The sequence below is a fragment of the Phocoena sinus genome, chromosome 3 (assembly GCF_008692025.1).
Source record: "Phocoena sinus isolate mPhoSin1 chromosome 3, mPhoSin1.pri, whole genome shotgun sequence".
Classification (NCBI taxonomy): domain Eukaryota; kingdom Metazoa; phylum Chordata; class Mammalia; order Artiodactyla; family Phocoenidae; genus Phocoena; species Phocoena sinus.
Window position 1 is genome coordinate 25549104 of NC_045765.1, and position 21412 is coordinate 25570515.

At 39.8% G+C, this 21412-nt stretch overlaps 1 protein-coding gene across 2 annotated transcripts; it reads right to left on the reverse strand.

The window, feature by feature from the left end:
- Positions 1–683: 683 nt before the first annotated feature.
- On the reverse strand, positions 684–17100 carry NPM1 (nucleophosmin 1). Of its 2 annotated transcripts, XM_032627484.1 has the most exons (11): positions 16746–17100; positions 14675–14754; positions 14068–14187; positions 13643–13736; positions 12975–13081; positions 12808–12875; positions 8343–8400; positions 7904–7987; positions 6749–6850; positions 4318–4392; positions 684–1040 (listed from the first exon to the last, which is right to left on the reverse strand). In XM_032627484.1, the coding sequence occupies exons 1-11, from the start codon at positions 16801–16803 to the stop codon at positions 1002–1004; spliced, it is 885 nt and encodes a 294-aa protein (XP_032483375.1). In that variant the 5' UTR covers positions 16804–17100; the 3' UTR covers positions 684–1001. The 2 variants fall into 2 exon arrangements, with proteins under 2 accessions (XP_032483375.1, XP_032483376.1); XM_032627485.1 differs by having other exon boundaries at positions 684–5487; positions 16746–16980.
- Positions 17101–21412: the final 4312 nt, after the last annotated feature.

The following is a 21412-nucleotide window of genomic DNA, read 5'->3' on the forward strand; positions in this document are numbered from 1 at the left end:
CAGAGAAAAAGATTTGGCTTACAAGGCAGCATATAATTTGATGTCAAAAATCAAGATGTTAAAAAAAAAAAAAAAATCAAGATGTTTTCAGGTATGCAAAAAAAAATCAGAATACTTCCCCCATCTATTGGGAAACTACTGGAGGATATACCACAGCAAAACAAGCAGAACAGGAATCTAGCCCTGACCATCATGCAATTGAATCTTGGTCTAACAGATGAAGGGGTCCCAAGGTTTAGTCCCTGAATGTCCTCACATAACCACCACATGCAATAAATTAACTTCCCCTATGGATCTCAAATATGTACTATTTTGGATAAATTAAGAAAATAGTCACAGAAATAATTTTGTGTTCTGGTTCAGATAAAGAACCCAGGTTGAGAAAGGCTGCTGCAGGCTATTTAACATGCCAGATTTTCTTTGGGAGTGAAAAGGCTAGGATAGGTGGATAAGAAGGTCTGATGAACATCTGATTATAATTAACTATTATCAAGAGGTGGTAAGGTAAAAGCACCAAGCCCTCTTGATGAAAAATAGATTGGTTAACTCTGAGAAGCAGAACTATTTGGAGGGGTAGGGCAGGACACTATTTTAGAGATTTTGGAATACTATTTGACACTTTTACTACATACATGTATTTCTTTGACAAAGTACAAAGAGGATAACAGAAAGAGAAACAGTGCTACTGTATTAAAATACTGAGTTTATTTCACATGTATATTTTTGTCTCCCCACCATTTCCATTTGTCTGACCACCACTACTACTATGTCCTATCATAACATTCCATACATACTTAAAACCAAGCAAAGGGTGGAGTTCCATCTTTAAAAACTAAACAGGCATTTTGGACAACACATTCTTGGCAATGGAACCTGGACAACATTTATCAGACACGGTAGGGAAAGTTCTCACTCTGCATTATAAAAAGGACAGCCAGATACCAACTGTTACAGAAATGAAATAAGACGGAAAATTTTAACAAACTGTTTAAACTATTTTCTTAAAGAGACTTCCTCCACTGCCAGAGATCTTGAATAGCCTGGAAAAAAAAAAAAAGAGAAAAGAAATGTGGTTAAAAAACCACAACACTTAATACACACCAATAAATTAAACCACGTCTCTGTACAATTCAACATATCTATTTTTCATTCTACCACCAAAAAGGTTCACTCTAGATAATTAAGAACTGATTTCAAAGAAATTTATACTTAGGCATAATTTAATTTCAAATACTTCGATTCAGACATAAAATCATGTGATTTTTGTACGCAAAGTCACTTTTATACTAATATGCATTTAACAATTTAGATATTTAGTTAAGGAAACAAAGACCAGTTAGGCCAATGTTGCCTCCATGTTATCTGCTTTCGGGCTGCCAGATTTAGAGAAAAACATGCACCTGTACACAGCACACATAAAATTAAGTACACTTATCTGAAATAAACTATATAAACATACCAAAGTTACATCTTTTTTTACCTCTAGTTATATTTCCCTGATGATGTGGGATCTCAATAGTTCCTTATTTTGCATAATAAAATTCCTTAATTACAGTCTTATATTTTGTTTACATTTTAAGTTTATACAGTGGTCACATCCAAATTATTTCATTAATGAGAACACAAACTAGCATTAGCATTATGAGACACTATGTATATTTAACATGTTCTGCCATATTAGCTACTCAGACAAGCTGTTCTGGTTTGCTGAAACACAGAACACCATCTTCCATGACTAACTTGCTTTTCCATTCTTCAAGTCTAATGATTTAAAATATTATCCAGGTCTTCCCTGGTGGCACAGTGGCTGAGAGTCACCTGCGGACGCAGGGGACACGGGTTCGTGCCCCGGTCCAGGAAGATCCCACATGCTGCAGAGCGGCTGGGCCCATGAGCCATGGCCACTGAGCCTGCATGTCCGGAGCCTGTGCTCCGCAACCGGAGAGACCACAGCAGTGAGAGGCCCGCGTACCACAAAAAAAATAATAATAAAAAATAAATAAAAATTAAAATAAAAAAATACTGTCCAATGACCAAAAAGAAGAGATCCCTCATCAATTTCTACATCCCTCTTCAACATATAATTCATTCTACTTGTTCTCATGCTGGTATTTAGTAACATCCATGTAAAAGAGCCAAAATCTTCAAGTGATAAAAAACATTTCAAATGACAATCATGTAAGTGCAGTATTAATCATCTACTTCAAGTTGGTGTTTCTTTTCCTATTCATGAATAATGCCTCTTAAAAAAAAAGTCTTGATGTTTTTGTCAACTGTTCAAAGGATTCAACAAGTTCTTTTAAAGCAATGGAGAACTTCAATGACTCTGCTCTTCTTTTAATTTACGTGGTCCTACTGCTGAAGAGACATTTAAATAAGCAGGTTTCACTCAATGGATTATTTAAAAGAACTTTGGGGGCCTTTTCTTCAGTGTTTCAAATAAATAGGATTTTCTTAAATACTGTTTTTAAACACAGCCATTGGATTTCAAATGCAAGAAAACTGAATACCATGTCAACAAATATCAGTCATTCGCTAATCATTACGTTGAATACAAATACTGAAGAACATTTTCATGACACTCTAATGTAAAAAAAAAAAGCCAGATGCTACTTCACTTACGAAGCCAGATGCTACTTCACTTACGTATTATATAGAATATTGAATGGGACAGAAAACACCTTCAAATACATCATGTTTTGCTTCAACTTTGAGTAAATACTGCTTGTACCTTTATATAAACATTCAGCAAGATTTTTATCTGTAATCTTTCCACAAAAGGCAGTACAGTTTTTTTCATTAACTCTTTAAATTCAAGAGTTTCTGCAAAAATTTGCTATTATTTCTCAGGTTCCATCTGGATTTTATTAGCCAAATGCTCATAAACAACTCTTTTGCAGAAGATAAACTACACAAGTAATAGGAAGATATTTTACACATTGTGATTACTTACATCTGCAGCTTTGCCATAAAACTGTGACATAGTCAGTGTTTTTGATAATTTCATAATAGCAAACTGAGATATATTTTTTATTATTGCAGAAATTTCATCCTGGCACTTGAAAACAGCTTTCAGTTTTTAAGTCAGAAAATATTTCTGATAGCAGTGAATTCAGTCATTTTCAGCTGCAAGACTGACGTTATGCTGTTTGGAAGGCCCTTGCAACTTTAGTTACTTCATCTTCACCTTTATTTTTCTTAATCAAAAATTTTATTTTACCACTTCCTTTAGTATTAGCTGAAAAAATTATATATCTCTTATGCTTACCTGTTATAGATGATGGTTTATATATCTCACTTTCTACCATTTTCAATACTGAATTGACAATTACACACTGCATAGTTTTAAAAGGACCTTTATGTTTACTAAATGTCCGCAGAAAATTCACATAATTTACACTGGCTTTTTTGGGATTCAAATATACACAAAAACAGAATAGCAACGAAAAGAATCGAAAAGATTCAAACTGGTCAGCTCGTGACCACAACAAGGAAGGCTGAACTCACAATAAACAAGTAAAGAGTATTAAACCACTGAAAGGGTTTCAAACTGAGAAAAATAGTGCTGCCATTTTAAGTGATTTAAGTACTAAATATTGTGGTAGAAAAAGATCTCTAAATAACAAATTTAATTTATTGAAGAAAGCTGAATACAGGAGACTTAGGGAGCGCTGACAAAAACCATTAAGCACAGAATATGTCCTGTATGTACATGATGCCTAGCAACCCTATGTAACTGCTTTTACATTTTCCTTTACAATCTGCGAGTCATCAACTATAAATAAGACAGTAAAAATAAATTTATTTTTAGAATAAATATGTTATTTATTTAGAAAATAAAAATTTTCTTCTATTGACAAAATACCTTCTTCACATTAAGAAATACAAAATCTAACTCAACTGATTTTACACTTAGGTTGATTTCAGCAAAATGCGCTTCCCATAACATCTATGGAGAAAATCATCTCTGCCAACTCACAAGAAAGCAAAGAACAGACTGACCCAAGTAGCCAAATGGAGCAGCAAGGAAAACCACAGCTCATTTCCTTAGCCAACATAGTACCAAAAGCAAAACTGAGTTCAGTAACCAAGAGGTAATTTACCAACTATATAAAAGCTGGGAAAAATGTACTAAAAAAGTTATCTTCTCAGTCTCTGCCAACTAAATTCTTAAGAGTTTCCATGTATTTAATCTGAAGTATTGTCTGTGGTTAGGAACATTTTAAAAGAAGCCAACACCTAAAGAGACTAAACAAATAGCCATAAGTCACAATAAAAATTTTGGATTTGATCATGTCTCCAACAAAGTTCAGTTACCTCCTGGTCAGTCATCCGGAAACAATTCTTCACATAATTGATGAATTTGGCTTCCACTTTGGGAAGGGAACCACCCTATTGAGACAAAAGCATTATTAAGGGTAAGTATAGAAACATTGTTTTTGAGGGAGATTGTTATGAAATTCCTCAAAGATTTGAGTGCTGTTTATTATATGGATCATTGTGATTCATTCCTTGTCTCTTCAACTCCTTCATTTTAATACTGAATAAATCCTTTTTTAGGCCTAGAAAGACATGTTTGTATAACATATTAGGCCCTAGGTCTTCCACAAGTACTCTCATACTGAATAAGGTTTGTCCAAGTTTCAAATTCCCTGCCCCCACCCAGCCACTCTAAAAACACAAAGTATAAGCTATGCTTGTGATTCTTCAGGAACTCAACCATCAACTTGACTGCCTACTGTATTTATCTAACAGGTCGGCTTTATCACCGTCCTCTACCACCCAGGACCAAATACATTTCACTAAACTCTAAACTTCGCCATTCCTCTCAATGATGGACACAGGGAAGAAAGCACAATAGTAGTAACACCAAATTATTTTCAAAGTATATGTCACCAAATATTTTCCAAAATCTTGAAATGTTTATATTTATCTCTGCTCTGGAATTATCTTAACGCACTAATTTTTCACTTTTGTTTCCTATTTTGATAACTAAATTTTGATTTTCCTTGTAACCTGGATCTTCTGTGCATTTTAAAAAGATCAAGAAGGCTTCAGGTATGGTGTAAGATACTTAACTGCCTCATCACCTAGAAAATAAACCTCACTATAATTTACACTTTTAAATTATTGTCACATACATTCTTATTTGATTCAAATATTTATTGAGCAGCTAGGGAGATACAAAGGTGATTAAAATATGGTCAAAGAGGTGAGGCAAATGCACAAGTAATAGAAAGCAAAGTATAAGGTTCACTGAATCACAGCAGTCAAAAGAAAGTGTTTTAGGAGATCAAGAGATTGCTTCCAGCCTGGAAGGGCTGGGCATGGGTGGGTGGCAAATCAGGAAAGGGGATTGAGTTAAAATAGAAGACTTCAGTCTGGATTGTTGATGATATTCAGTTTGGACTATATTTGTCTCTCCTTTTCCTCTCTCCCCATCTTTGGGCTTAATTTACCAGTAGTGCCCAGGATTGTTCAATGCGCCTGCAATTAAACCAAGGAGATAGGACCATATTAAAATTAGGGGGAGGGGTATCTAAAATGTCATTTTAGAACGGTACGCAAGGGATAAAAATAAAGCAGCGATACCAGAGAGGCTAAAAGGTTTACAGTAGTACTAAAGCAAAATCAAGAAATACATTCTGGTTCTAAAATGTTAGTTTTCCAACTGACTCAACTGCACAATGAAAGGAAATCTATGAAGCCATGTAGAACCTAGAGAGCACAGAAAAAACAAAGGGAAAGGGAGTCAGTAACTTTTCCTCACCATCCCACATTTATTCTCAATAATTGGGGTCTGAGAATATCCACAGAATTTTAAAGTTTCTCTCAAGTGTGTTTCAAGGCATTAAAACCAATTACTCCGGGGGCTTCCCCGGTGGCGCAGTGGTTGAGAGTCTGCCTGCCGATGCAGGGCACACGGGTTCGTGCCCCGGTCCGGGAGGATCCCACATGCCGCGGAGCGGCTGGGCCCGTGAGCCATGGCCGCTGAGCCTGCGCGTCTGGAGCCTGTGCTCCGCAAAGGGAGACGCCACAACAGTGAGAGGCCCCCGTACCGCAAAACAAAACAAAACAAAAAAAACCAATTACTCCATACTCCAGAGTTTACTGAAGTTTACTAAGTGCATCCCCCCCACCCCAAATCAAGCAAGGCAAGTAGGACAAAAGCTAATCCTCTTCTCACACATTTCCACTAAGACAAAAGGAGACTAAATGTAAACACATTAGTCACTCAAAAATTCAAGATATTATCACACGTATTGCCTGGTGACATCTTGGTGCAAATGGCAAATAGAAATGACTCAATTTGTTGGAGAATGTTTCTGACTACAGTCAAACACGAGTAATTTTTTAAAAAACTACAACACCACGCGGCCAAAGACTACTTTTCCAGCTGTTTGCAATTTTAGAAGACTCAAACGCCCTCTGCTGGTACTGTGGCATCTCATGACCAGAACAGGTGAAGGGAAATGCTCTCATTTTAACATCTAAGGTAAGAATATATCTTACAATCAACTTACTTGTATTCCTTTTATAATGGAAAATAAAGCATATGTCACTTCAAATATGCAAAAAAAATCAACAGAGACTATAAATTAATGTAAGTAACTAGTAATTCATTTTTGAGGTAATTTCACACAAGGGCAGGTATATTAACTATAAAAAATGAGGAAGAGTCCTGTTCCAAACCCCAGAAAGGTAAAACTACCAATTTAGTTCCTTTAAGGAAGACAATTTTACTCACTTTTTCTATACTTGCTTGCATTTTTGCTTTAATGTCTTCTACAGAGCTAGGTCCTTTCGGTGTTTTAGGAGTTTTTTCCTGTTTTTTGAAGGATTCTTGACCCTGGGAAAAAAGGCGAATTTTAACATCATAAGAACTCTTAAGACCCACCCCGCCTGGATTTTCTCAACAAAATTCTTACAGTCCTTTGTAAAAACAAGTACACACCAGAATTGAGTTAAATGAATTCGTGTCTCAACAATTATTTTTAAATTATTGCTTAAGAAAGGAATAGGAAATAGTTTGAGCCTGCATTTATTTTCAACACAAGGTCAGTTCTACACTTAAGGTATATTATCAAAAAAAGAAACCAGGGCTTCCCTGGCGGCGCAGTGGTTGGGAGTCCGCCTGCCGATGCAGGGGACATGGGTTCGTGCCCCGGTCCGGGAAGATCCCACATGCTGCGGAGCGGTTGGGCCCGTGAGCCATGGCCGCTGGGCCTGCACGTCCGGAGCCTGTGCTCCACAACGGGAGAGGCCACGGCAGTGAGAGGCCCGCATACCAAAAAAAAAAAAAAAAAAAAAAAGAAACCAGAAGGTCCCCAAGAATGAAGCAACAAAGTTAACGCAGCTTGATGCCTGGGGCCCATTCCATAGCATTTAAATGATAATCTCCCAACATGAGGCCAGCACGGAGAAACTGCACTATGCGATAAACATACCTTTCAACAAGCAAGAACCCTTATATGACACAACTGTTTGTACCACAATAAAAATCTTTCTGTCGGCTTTCTCCCCCATTAGAAAGCCACGGCAATATACAGTTGACCCTTGAATGTCAACAGGTGACGCCAGCCCTCCGCGTGGCCAAAAATCTGTGTATAACTTGTCGGCCCTCCACATCTGTGGTTCCTCTGCATCCAGATTCAACCAAACGTGGATATGCAGTACTGTAGCATTTACAAAAAAAAAAAAAAACCGTGATAAATGGACCCAGGCAGTTTAAACCTATGTTGTTCAAGGGTCAACTGTCTAACTATATGACAGTGATTACCAATAAAATAATCACATCTTAGCTCTTCGACACCAGCTACAGGCGTTCTCCAAAGACCTACAAATTTTTAAAAGTAGATTCTTCCACAGAAGATGGAGCTTGTATTTGTATGTTACCACTTACTTTTGATCTTGGTGTTGATGGTTTTGAGTCTTTTCCATTCTGGTTTGATTTTTGTGCATTTTTGGCTGGAGTATCTCGTACAGACTGCAATTAGAAATTAATCTTAGTCAATGCCCCTCCCTACATAACAGACATATTAGTACAAATAAAACTGCCCCAAACCATGGCAAAAGCAGCAGTCAGGCTAAGAGAAACAATCATTTCGACAAAAGGTTACAAAAGGGTTAACAAACAGACAGAAGGCTATATAAAGAAAATAGGTTAATTCCCCACTATTAGAAAAGTTTCCAGGATAGCCCTACTCAAGAAAAATTTGAAGTATGAGATCATCTTCTCCTAAGACAATTTTCAATAACCACAAAACAAGCCAATGGCAAAAATTCCCATCATTTTGTTATTAGCTATTTCTGATAATCTTATACTACTGTATCTTACTTACTTTCTTTACTGGAGCTTTTTCTTCAGCTTCCTCATCATCAAAGTCATCATCATCATCACTACAAATGAAATAAGTCCTTATTACTGACTCAATGCACTCAACATATCTAGAAAGCTTATCCAGAAAGTGGATGAACCTACAAGTTTAGTCATTCAAAGCATGAAGAGCTTTCAAACTTTTGTGGGTTGACAAAAGAACTGAGAGCACAACCTTGAACACAAATTCATTTTCACTGCAACATTATTCACAATTACCAAGTGGTAGAAGCAACCCAGGGAATTCCCTGGCAGTCCAGTGGTCAGGACTCCGCACTTCCACTGCAGTGGGGCACAGGTTCAATCCCTGGTTGGGAAACTAAGAGATCCCGCATGCAGCACGGTGTGAGGCAACCCGCCCACCCCCAAAAAAGCAGCAACCCCAATGTTCATAAACAAATTGTAGGGAAAATGTCATATACGTATATATATCAGGGAATATGCAGTCTTAGGGAAATCCTCAAATGTAGCACATGGATGAACCTTAAGGACATTATGCTAAGTGAAAAAACAGTCACAAAAAGACAAATACTGTATGATTCCACTTATATGAGGTATCTAAAGGAATCAGTCTTTATAGAAACTAAAAGTAGATTGGTGGCTGGCAGGGGAGAGGTGGAAATGGGGACTTTTTGTTCAACGGTTATGGTTTTCAGTGTAACTAGATGAGCTTGAGACGTTACACAACAATGTGATTATGATTAACACTACTGAACTGTACACTTAAAAAACAGTTAAGATGGGAAATATGGTGTTATTTTTTTACAACTGAAAATAAATTTTTGAAAATGAAAATGGAGTTATTTAAAGAAATTAAAATAAATAGAAACATTCCAAATTCATGGACCAGTAAATATTAAGGTGGCAACTCTCCAAATTAATCTACAGATTTAACACAACCCCTAAAAGAATCCTGGCTGGTATCTCCATAGAAACTGATCCTAAAACTCACACTGAAACTCTAGGAACCCAAAGTAGCCAAAATCAATCTTGAAAAAGAACAAAGATGAAGCATTCACATTAAGTAATTACAAACTAAAAATCTATAAAAAGTACAAAGCAACAGAAATCAGAATAATGTTTCACCGGCGGAAGGATAGACATGGAACTGAAGAGTCCAAAAGTAAATATACATTTATGGTAACTATTTTCAAAAAGGGGGCAAAGACCACTCAATGGGGAAAAGTCTTTCACAAATGGTGCTGGGACTACTGGATATCCACAATCAAAAAAAAATAAAACTGCCACCTACCTCACAATAGATACAAAAATCAATTCAAAACGGATAAAAGGTAAGAGCTGAAACTATAAAACTTTTTGAAGATTTGGCAATGGTTTCTTAGGTTTGACACCGAAAACAATGAAAGAAATAAACCAAACTTTATGAAATTTAAGTTTTTCTGTAAAGGACCACCAACAGAGTATAAAGACAACCCATGGAATGGGAGAAAATATTTGTAAATTCTACCTGATAAGGGATTTGTTTCCAAAATATATAAAGTTCTTACAGTTCAATAATACAAAACGAGTACAAGTACTGCTACATGCTACAAGGATGAATCTTAAAAACACTGTGATAGGGCTTCCCTGGTGGCACAGTGGTTGAGAGTCCGCCTGCCGATGCAGGGGACACGGGTTCGTGCCCTGGTCCGGGAAGATCCCACATGCCACGGAGCGGCTGGGCCCGTGAGCCATGGCCACCGAGCCTGCGCATCCGGAGCCTGTGCTCTGCAACGGGACAAGCCACAACAGTGAGAGGCCCGAATACCGCAAAAAAAAAAAAAACCATTGTGATAAGTTAAACAAACCAGCCACAAAAAAGCACAGATTGTATGATACCATTTATATGAAATTTCCAAAACAGGCAAATCTATAAACTACAAAGTACATTAGTGGTTGACGAGAGCTGGGGGAAGATGAGGGGTTATGGCATAGTTTCTTTCTGAGGTGATGAAATGTTCTGAAATTGGCTGCACAACTGTGCATATACACTATAAAGCACCAAATTGTACACGGTAAATGGAGGAACTGGGGGGGAAAAAATCCAATCACTGGAGAAGTCCACGAATAAGTACGAATCCGCAAATGGTGGAATTGGTTTAAATTGTAATTACTTCACAAACCAAACATTATATACTGGCCAAAATGGTTTCTCTGCCACACTACATAGTCTAAATAAAAACAGGAGTAACTTCACCCATGTGCAACCAAAGAAACACTTCTTTCCAATACAGGGGTAAAAAATCTGCTAAGTTAACTGGATAAAATACCATGTAGTATACATTTAAAGGCATATAACATCTTTTAAGTAATTTTTAACAGTAATTTGTCAATTTTGGCCCTAGCACCCAATACCTGCATGGGCTACCCCACACTAAAAAAAAGATGACAATGGTTTCTATAAAACCACTACTGTAAACAGTTTTATTAGGATATTCCCTAATAAAATAGGGGAAAAGGGTGTTTATGGAGAATCACCCTTTGTTTTATTTTTTAAGTAACAGATATTTTCCTGGGTGGCACCTAGGCAAATCCCATTGCCACCTCAATGAAAAACAAGGAACACTCTCCACCACCCCCTCACCTGATCTGGCCCCTGTGGAAACAACACTGAACTTGTAAGGAAGCACAGCCCATGCTGCCCCAGGACCCAGCCATAACCGTGAGCCAATTGGGGAATGGCCACTCTGGCCCCACGGGGGCCCCATGCCAGCCATGCTTGAACGCCTAACATTTTCAGGGCCCCCTAAAAACTGTCCTAAGTCACCCCTTATAGCTCCCTGGCCACCCAGAATAATCCACCCAAGATATATCTGTAAGCCATACTAACTTTTTATTTTATATTGGAGTATAGTTGATTAACAATGTTGTGTTGGTCATACTAACTTTTAATGTACTACATGGTCTTCAGCTTTTCTTGCTTACATCAACAGCAGTCAACCAACCCCATACCATACCCCTTCCATCCCCAGAACAGACCCAACTGATCTGCCTTTTATTTTGTGGGTTCCAAGCCTTCTTGGATTATGGCTTACAATTTCTACATAACAACTACTTTTAACTAACAAACCTTGGGGCTCCTCTTAACATTTTCATTGCCCCCTAACCAATGGAATCTTCTAAGACTTCTTATCCTCAAGGGATCCATTAACTGCCTCTACTTATACATGTATCTGACTACCCTTTTTTCCCTTTTATGAAAACTTACCGATTTGGACCTTGTCACCATCTACACTTTTCATTCCTCCCTCACCACCTAACTTAAAAGACAGCTTAGAGGAGACATAGAAGACAAGAACGTAAACTATTTACACTGTAGTTACATCAGGAATTATCCCCATTTTAAAGACAGGAAATCTTCCAAAGCTCAGGCATAGTCAAGTAGTAACAAACACCAACTATATTGAGTTTGTTTGTAAGTTTAACATGCAGGTAATTTTGAATTTTTTGTGTATGTGTGTGGTATGCGGGCCTCTCACTGTTGTGGCCTCTCCCTTTGTGGAGCATAGGCTCCAGACGCACAGGCTCAGCGGCCATGGCTCACGGGCCCAGCCACTCCGCGGCATGTGGGATCCTCCCAGACCGGGGCACGAACCCGTGTCCCCTGCATTGGCAGGTGGACTCCCAACCACTGTGCCACCAGGGAAGCCCCCTGAATTTTTTAAGCATTCAACTCTTTCCTATTTTCTGCTTCCACTGTCATGCTCAAAGGCCTTTTTAAAGGGCTACCAGTTTGGCTAGTTGAGGTCACTGAAAACCTACTTTGCAGATCTGATCATCAAATTAGTGCATGTTCTCTCAGAGTCTTAGATTCCATTTCAATTGTTTTCAGTAAATATATATTGGACCAACCTGAGAACTCAAGAACAAAGTTGACAAGCAATTAAAAATTCAATATTAATAAATTTCTGATATGGCTGCATATAGGAAAGACTAATTATGAGGAGCATTTTATTCCATAGCGTGTTTGTAACTTTACCATAGTCTGACCTAGTTTAACAAACGTATCAAATCTTGTTTACAACCAAATTTTAAATTCTCCAGCAAAATCCTATTCTCTTTTAGAATCTAATTTTCTCATAAGGACCAGGACAACCATATGCCAAAATCCTTTGTGGGGAAAAAAAATCCTCAAGTGACAACTTACAAAATAAATACAGCTGGAACTATTCAGATTCCCTTTATGCCCAACCCATTTATTATAAACTGTTCAGCGTAAAATACACCAGACATAGCATACAGTAATGTGTCCACTAAACCTTCCTCAGAAAAAAGGCACCTAGTCAAATACATCTGGGAAGTGCTGCATACGCCATCCTTTAACTCAGCTCATTTAACACAAACTGACAACCACTAATCATGATTTTGGTAAATCGTTTTCATAACCCCCCCATACAACAATGTCAGGTTTCTAAGGGCATACTACTTACTCTTCATCATCATCGTCGTCGTCATCATCATCATCTTCATCTTCATCAGCAGCAAGTTTTACTTTTTTCTTAAAAAAATAATTGGACACACACTCGTAAGTAAGTACCAATCCAAACTACCAAACTAAAGGCCAGAATAAATTATGTATAGTAAATTGCATCTGTACCTGTGGAACCTTGCTACCACTTCCAGGGGCAGAACGCTTTCCAGATACACTTAGGAGCTTCACATCCTCCTCCTCTTCATCTTCTGACTCTGCATCTTCCTCCACAGCTAAAATAAAATTCTTTATTAGCCACTATTAAAACTCAATCAACAGCAAGAACTCAGAAAAAAGGGCACTGATAAGACACAGTAATGAGTATTTTAAAACTCAGATTCTATTATAAAAACAGTAAAAAAAAAGAACAAAATTTTTAAAAAGGAATTTGGTGAACTAATACTCATTACTAGGTTTTACATGCAAAACACCAGGCTTTTCTAGTTATAAATTACTAGATTCCCTTTTTTTTTTTTTTGTGGTACGCGGGCCTCTCACTGTTGTGGCCTCTCCCATTGCGGAGCACAGGCTCCGGATGCGCAGGCTCAACGGCCATGGCTCACGGGCCCAGCCGCTCCGCGGCACATGGGATCTTCCCGGACCGGGGCATGAACCCGTGTCTCCTGCATCGGCAGGCGCACTCTCAACCACTGCGCCACCAGGGAAGCCCCTAGATTCCCACTTGAACCTATTACAGACAGCCGTATTACAGAACTAAGCATACTTTATAAAGTCCAAATTGGGAACAAAGTAACTGCATTAAAAATAAGCATCATAACATAAAAATAACATACCTACTAAGTGCTGTCCGCTAATATGCACAGGCCCTGAACCACACTTCAACCGTAAGACCACAGGTGGTGTTATTTCAAAGCCCCCAAGGGAAACCTAAAAAGAAGAAATTATAAATCACTAAATATTGTGGGGAAAAAAAAGGTTACACGTTAGGTATAAAATCTGTTCATAACTTAAAAATGTTTCTGAACGAGCAAACCCATAAGCCAAATGAACAAATCAGTGAACCTGTTTTTTCCACCTCTGATAAACAAGCAGCTACCACCACGGTGATCAGTCAACACCAGTGACAGAATATGCAGCTGTGACTACTAGGAAAAAACCAAACCAAATTCCCCAATCTCCTTGTAACCTAAATGACACTCACCTTAAGGCAACAGAATTAGAATTTGACATAAAATCCAAAGTGTAAATGTGCCCTTACCGTTGGCTGCACAGACATTTTCAAAGTTGCCAGTGTTACTTTAATTGGACTGCCTTCATAATTCATCGCCTCTGCTTCGACAATGTGCAATTCATCCTTTGCGCCAGCCCCTAAACTGACCTGTGAATAGAAGAACAGCACTTCAACTTAAGCTTCCACCATTTTACAATCCCCCCAACCAGCTGTTTCAAAAAATCAGAACAATTATAAACCTTTCATTATTACCACTGACGGGAAACTGACTTGAGCACAATGTTGTTTTCAAGTTTTATGTGACTTTGACAATTTCTCATATTTGGTAAGTCTTAACAATTACATAAAAATGCATCTGATGACAAAGATGTTTATGTCATCACCCACGCCTAAGTACAAACCACCTTTCACTGGCCACCTAGAAGTAGTAGGCTATAGGCTAGTGTCTGTGGAGAACAAATAAGATTGATATTTATCACTACCCTAAAGGGCATTTTAATACAACTGTAGAAGCGAAGAACATAAATAAGGAAAGAAAAATATTGCTGTAAAATAAGTATTAATTCACACGAATAGGAACTAAGAGACAGAAATCAAGAAATGTTAAGTAGTTTATTTTGAAAAGTTTAAGTACCGTTCTTAAAGATAACTGGTGCTCATTTTCATCATTATCCACCTTAAAGTGATAATCTTTGTCGGCCTTTAGTTCACAACCTGTAAATGAAGAAAAAATTCAACTATAACAAGGAGAAAAATAACACTAAAAATTCAGTGTGGGTAACCAAAAAGTTAACTTGTGAACTAATTTTTACTATTCTAGCTACCAAAAGGCAAGGCAGAAGTACCTCTTCCAGGATTTCTTGAACACAGAATATAAACAACAAATAACATCCATACAGAGCTTTATAAATTCCACTTCCCACTACATTATTTTATGCTCAACTACACTACTATTCTCATGTAGAAACAAAATCAAAAATTTAGCAAACCTAGAACTGAAACCAACCCTAACATACAATGTTGATAAAATCCCACTATTTTAAAGTTGAATTACCTACCAAAACTGCCAGGTGCCAAATTTAGAAATGACAATGGTTACACAAACACCTACATCAACAGCTTGCATTTACAACAGAAAAACTACAAATGTAAAAGAACTAAAACTCATTACAGGGGTCAACATTCCATCTTCGAAGTAACAGAAATGATGTACATTAAATTCTGTTCAGAAATTATGTTTAAGACAATAGAAATATCCTAGGGATACTTCCAAGAGCAAGAGTTAACACAAAAATTCTGATATAAATTTTGATGTAAACTGATCAGAAACGCCAGCTTTTCAAAATGCTAGAAATAAAAGCCTTAATGCATAGTGCGTGTTACTACTACCATTCATGAAAAAGCAAATTGTCTTAAATACCATCAGAATTAACCTTTATTTAATTTAAATAGTCCCATTTAGTTGCCACCTAAGTTACTGGAACAGATGCTTAACTGTTATTGCTCAGTTAACAAATCTCAGCACAGTATATAAGGGAACAAAATTAATTTGGGGCAGGATTTGCACTTACTTTAAGTGAAAGCCTGACACAAAGGCTTCAACAATTCAGTTTAGTGAGACTGAGAAACCAACGCAGGCCCCTTAGTATGGTACTTGGTGTGCTCGAGGGGGAAATCACAAAACCCTGGCATAGAATTACAAGTTTAACAGAAGGCTGCCTCCGCCAGTCTCCCTCCCTAGCCACCCCCCACCCCAAATCATTTGTAATGCATCAGCTCTGGAGGCAAGGGTCATGGGGGTTAGATGTAGTCTCTTCCTACAAGTGCAACCTTCGTTAAGCCACTTCGGTTCTCTGAGCGGCAGTACCTCCTCTGCGAGGTGGACGCGGTGAAACAGAGGATTCTCTAAATGAGAACTACCAGCATAGATGTTAAGCACCGAACAAAAGACCTCCAAGAGTCCTGGAGCTACCAACCACTTCACCTAACGTTTCCGGCCCACCAGCCTCAATCAAGCCCCAGGACCCCAGGCTCGGGGGTGACAAGACACCAGTGAGCCCCGGATGCAGCGCCCACACCCCCCCTCCTTCCCCCAACCACGTGGCAACCACGTGCTCCCCAGCGGTCGCGGCCTCCTCACGCCGGGCCGGGCCGCACCTCCCTTGCCCCCAGCAACCAGCCGAGGCACCGGGGCCGAAGCTCGGTCGAGAGCTCCTGACCCTGAGGCCTGAGGACAACGCCATGCTCAACTGTTCCTCTCGTCCAGAAAGGAGGCCCAAGCCTCCTCACACCACGAACCCACAAAACCTCCTACACCACCAACGCGGAGCTCAGCCTCAGGCACCCGCCCGGAATGAGAAGCCTACCAACTCACAAAACCCCAGAAAATAATTGTGCCCGGAGCTCCACCATGGGCCCCGCGTAACGCCGAACCCTCAGCCGGTCGGTTCCTCAGGCCCTGGGCCTCGGACCGCTGACGCCCCAGCCTTCAGGCCGCCCCTCCTTCCCACCCCCCTCCGTGCTTCCGGCTCGCCCCTCCTGGGTCCCCATCCTGTAGGCGGCAGGACCCCATCTGCTCGCTTCCCACTCCCTCAGGCCTCCAGCCTGCTTAGCTTTCCTCGCTAACCCAGGCCTCAGTGGGATCCCGCCCCCCCACCAAAGCCTGCAGGCCCTGCTCGGCCTCGCTCCAACCCCCCAGCAGTTACCGAAAAGATAGTTCTGGGGCCTCAGGGGGCTCATGTCCATGTCCATCGAATCTTCCATGGGTTGGTGGCACGCACTTCGGTGGGAGAGAAAGTGGACGGAGATAAAAGACTACCGTTCCAAGGAACAGTCACGCAGGACGGAATCAGACCAGGGAAAGGACGCGGGCTCCCTGCGCACATATATAGCAACCTGGAGATCTCGCGAGAGCTCCTTAAGTCCCGTCTCCGCGCCGGTGCTCCGGAGCCCCCCTCCCCGCACGGTCGCTCTCCTGCGCAAGCGCTCTTCAACCTCACTCCTTTCTACCTCGCCCCCCACCTCCTCCAGGTACTTCGCGGGCTCCCACCGAGCACGCGCACTCGTACCCCGGCCCCACCCCTCCGCCGCAGCCGCCGCCTGTGCGCACGCGTGCTTCGCCCCGGTAGCGCGCGTTCCCCGCCTTCTAGCCTTCCACGTCCTCTCCGGCTCAGGCGCGCGGGCCTTGCTAGAGAAAACTGCGCAGCCCACCCTGCAAAATGGCGACGGTAACAGTTAGCTGTGTTAGGTATGGAGGGCGAGGCGGTTGTGAGTCAGACAGCAGCTCGATTCACCTTTCTCCGTCTCCTCGTGCCTCGCAGGCCTCCAAACAAGCATAACCACTTCGGGTTTTTTGACTCGCCTGAAGGCCTGGGCGCAGAATTCATTGTTTCCCCAAAGTTAAAGCTTGAGGTGCCAGAGACAGTGGACCGTACGCAGTATTATCTGTTGGAGAGAAAAGATGTAGCTGCTGGCCAGACTTATTCAACTCTGTTTTTATCGCTCTGTCGTTTCTGAGCAAACATCTTCGAAGTTGAAATCCTTCCTCATTATGTCATTTGGGGGCAAAAGGGGACTAAGTCGGCCTCTTCCACATGAGCAGGGCAGGAACCAAGCCTGGGTGATTTCTCCAGACAGAAGGTTTTGAAAGGGCTATATATCCACAACATGTCCCCACATAACGTCCTGTGAGGCACACACGACTATCCCCGCTTTGCAGACAAGGAAGCGGGCCGCTAGGAAGGTGCCCAAACAGATGAAGTGATTATAGACAGGGTTCTCTAGTTCGAAGTCGAATACTAACATCCAACTAAAAGAGCTCGGAGGATTATATGAGGGTCCAGTGTCTGAGGCAGTGCAGTTCTGAATCCTCAGGATTTCTAAGAATGTTCTGACCTGTAAAGAAGGCATATGACTTGTAAGAAATGCATAAACCTTAATTAGACTATTTGGAAGTGAGCCTGGAAATGAGCAACTTAAGCTACACTTTGACAAACTGAGGACCATCCCTCCCCCAACCGCAGCCCCGGGGCCCTGGTGCCGAGGATTCCCCTAGGTATCTTTCTTACATCAATGGACCAAACAATAAATTAAAGAAGTACTGTAAGGAATAAAAATAGTGACAGTAATTCCCTACCCGAATACAATCTACCTGAGATAAACCATAATACACATGACCCAATTATTAGTTAACAGAATGACAGTTCTAAATTTGGAGAAATCAATGCTTGCAATATGTGAATAGACTAAGCTGTTCCTCACCTTTTCCCTTCCCCCAATTGAAGAAAAGTCTTCACCAGCCTGGTTCTTGGATCTTTTAAAACGCAGAGTGTGACCAATTGCTAGAGAAAAAATTGAGTCTTGCAAGGATATCTATTTAAAGGAACTGAGGAAGGCTGATTAAAAAAAAAGAGGACAGGACTGTGGCTGAGGAGGATTTAGAAGTTTAGAATGAGAAAGTCTCAAGAGAGGAGCTACAGGATAGTGGAGAAGGGGCTAATGTTCTTTGAGCCCATGCAAGTAAAAGTTGGGACTACTTTGTAATATGTTTCTGGATTCTGGACCATGATTATTCAATGCAGCTCTGCACAGAGCCGGAATCATCTGAGAGGCATAGCTCATGTTATATAAATGCGTTTGCTGTTTTAATATTTCAGGCGCTTAGATATCTCATGGAATCAAGTGGTTTAAAAAACAACCACTTTTTGCATTTTTCAGATTTACAAATGTAATGAATGCCCATTATCTTTTAAATAAATGAGAAGTATTTAGGCTTTTACAAGTGAAAAAGTTAAATGCCCCTCTTTTCATATCCCCATTCCTATTCCCTAAGGTTAATCACTGTTAGTAGTTGAATGACTATACTTCCAGACTATATATAATGGGGTGGGGTGGGGGATGGATTATATAGTTAGGGGGTTTTCTTGGTATTTTTTTAATGTGTGTGATTCATATATTGTTCAACTTACTTTTTATACTCAAAAATATATTTTGGACATTTGTCCAAACTAGTCATAATATGGATATGTTATAATTTAACTATCCATTTCTCCATAGATGGACACAAAACTTGTCTCCATAATTTTGCTATAAGAAATAATGCTTTCGTAAATGTTATGGACTGAATATTTGTGTTCCCTCCAAAATCATAGTTGAAAACCTAATCTTCAGTGTGACTGTTTGGAGATAGAACATGGAAAAGGTGATAAAGGTTAAATGAGGTCACAAGGATGGGCCTTAATCTATAAGCTAGTGAGTGCCCTTATAAGAAGAGGAAGAGACACCAGAGCTTTCTCTCTCTCCACTGTGTGAAGACATAGTGAGAAGGAGGCCGTCTGCAAGCCAGAAGAAAGCCCTCACCAGGAGTCGAATCCACTGGCACTTTCATCTTGGACTTCCCAGCCTCCAAAACTGTGAGAAATTTTGGTTGTTTAAGCCACCCAGTCTGTGGTATTTCGTTATGATAGCCCAAGCAGACCACTACAGTTAAGTATCTGTACATATATCCTTTTGGAAGTCTAAAAATAATTTTGTAAATATGTCCTAAGAAATGGACTTCTACGTTAAAGGGCAGGTATTTACTTACAAATATATGTACATATAAATGCATCTTTTTACTGTTTATATAAATAGGATCATACTTTCTATATTGCTGTCTTAGTCCATTCAGACTGCTATCAAAAAAGACTGAGCAGCTTATACACAACAGAAATTTATTTCTCACAGTTCTGGAGGCTGGTAGTCCAAGATCAGAGTGCCAGAATGGTCAGGTGAAGACTCTCTTCCAGGTTGCAAACCTCTTACTGTATCCTCACATCGCTGGAAAGGGCTAGGGGGAGCTCTGCAGAATCTCATGGAAGCACTAATCCCATTCACAAGGGCTCCACCTAATATAATATAATATAATAATATAATATATATATATAATATACATATTATATATATATAATATATAATATAAAATAATAATAATATTATTACTATTGGGGCTTAAGATTTCAACATGAATTTGGGGTAGGGGATACAAACATTCAGACCATAGTAATTGTTATGCAACTTCCCTTCATCTCATGTGGTTTAGCCTTCTTTCCATGGTATAATATATAGAGGCCCATTGAATTCTTTTTAGGAGTTGTATAATGTTCCATAGGATAAAATATATACTATTCTTTTAATTCTAGGTTTTATTTATCTCTTCATTTGTTAACACATTCTGCGATGGAAATTTTCAAACATGCACAGAAATAGAAAGAATATGATGATGAACACCATATACCCATCACCAAGCTTCAACAGTTATCAACATATAGCTAATCTTGTTTCATGTATACCCAACAGTTATCAACATATAGCTAATCTTGTTTCACGTATACCCTCCCACCACCCTTCCCCCTCCACCTCCGCGGGATTCTTTTTTTTTTTTTTAATAAATTTACTTATTTATTTATTTATATTTTTGGCTGCGTTGGGTCTTTGTTACTGCGCGTGGGCCTTCCCTAGTTGCAGCGAGCAGGGGCTACTCTTCATTGCAGTGTGCGGGCTTCTCATTGCAGTGGCTTCGCTTGTTGCAGAGCACGGGCTCTAGGGCTTCAGTAGTTGTGGCTCGCGGGCTCTAGAGCGCAGGCTCAGTAGTTGTGGCACACGGCCTTAGTTGCTCCGTGGCTTGTGGGATCTTCCCGGACCAGGGCTCAAACCCATGCCCCCTGCATTGGCAGACGGATTCTTAACCACTGTGCCACCAGGGGAGTCCCTCTGATGGATTCTTTAAAGAAAATCGCAGACATATACATTTTCATCTTATATATTAAAGTATAAATCTTGGAGAGAGAACAATTTTTTAAAGCTTAAACATAATATCATTGATACAAGTAAAAATTTTAAATAATTCCTAATATTATGAATTATCCAGTTCAGATTTCCCCAGTTGTCTCTTATGTTTGGTTTGTTTGAATAAGGATCCAAACAAGGTCTACACGTTATACACTGAGATGTGTTATTTAACATGTCCCTTTATCCCCTATCCTTTCTATAAATTAGTAGACCTACAGCTGCTCTGTCAAGTGTGGTTGCCACTAACTACATGTGGCTACTTCAATTTAAATTTCAGTAAGTCCCCTACATATGAACCTTCAAGTTGCAAACTTTCAAAGATGCGAACTGTGTTCGCATGTCCAATCACGTTAGTTCACGTGTTTCACGTACATTGTCATGTGTGTGCATCCTCTACAAGTGGTTGTGCTTTTGTGTACTTTACTGTATAGAGTACAGTAGTACAGTATCTTTATTTCGAGCCCAGGATGTCCAGAAACAAGCGTAAAAGCAGAGGTGGTGATGTAGCTGGTACAGCTAAGAAGCGCCAGCTGTTGTACTCGAC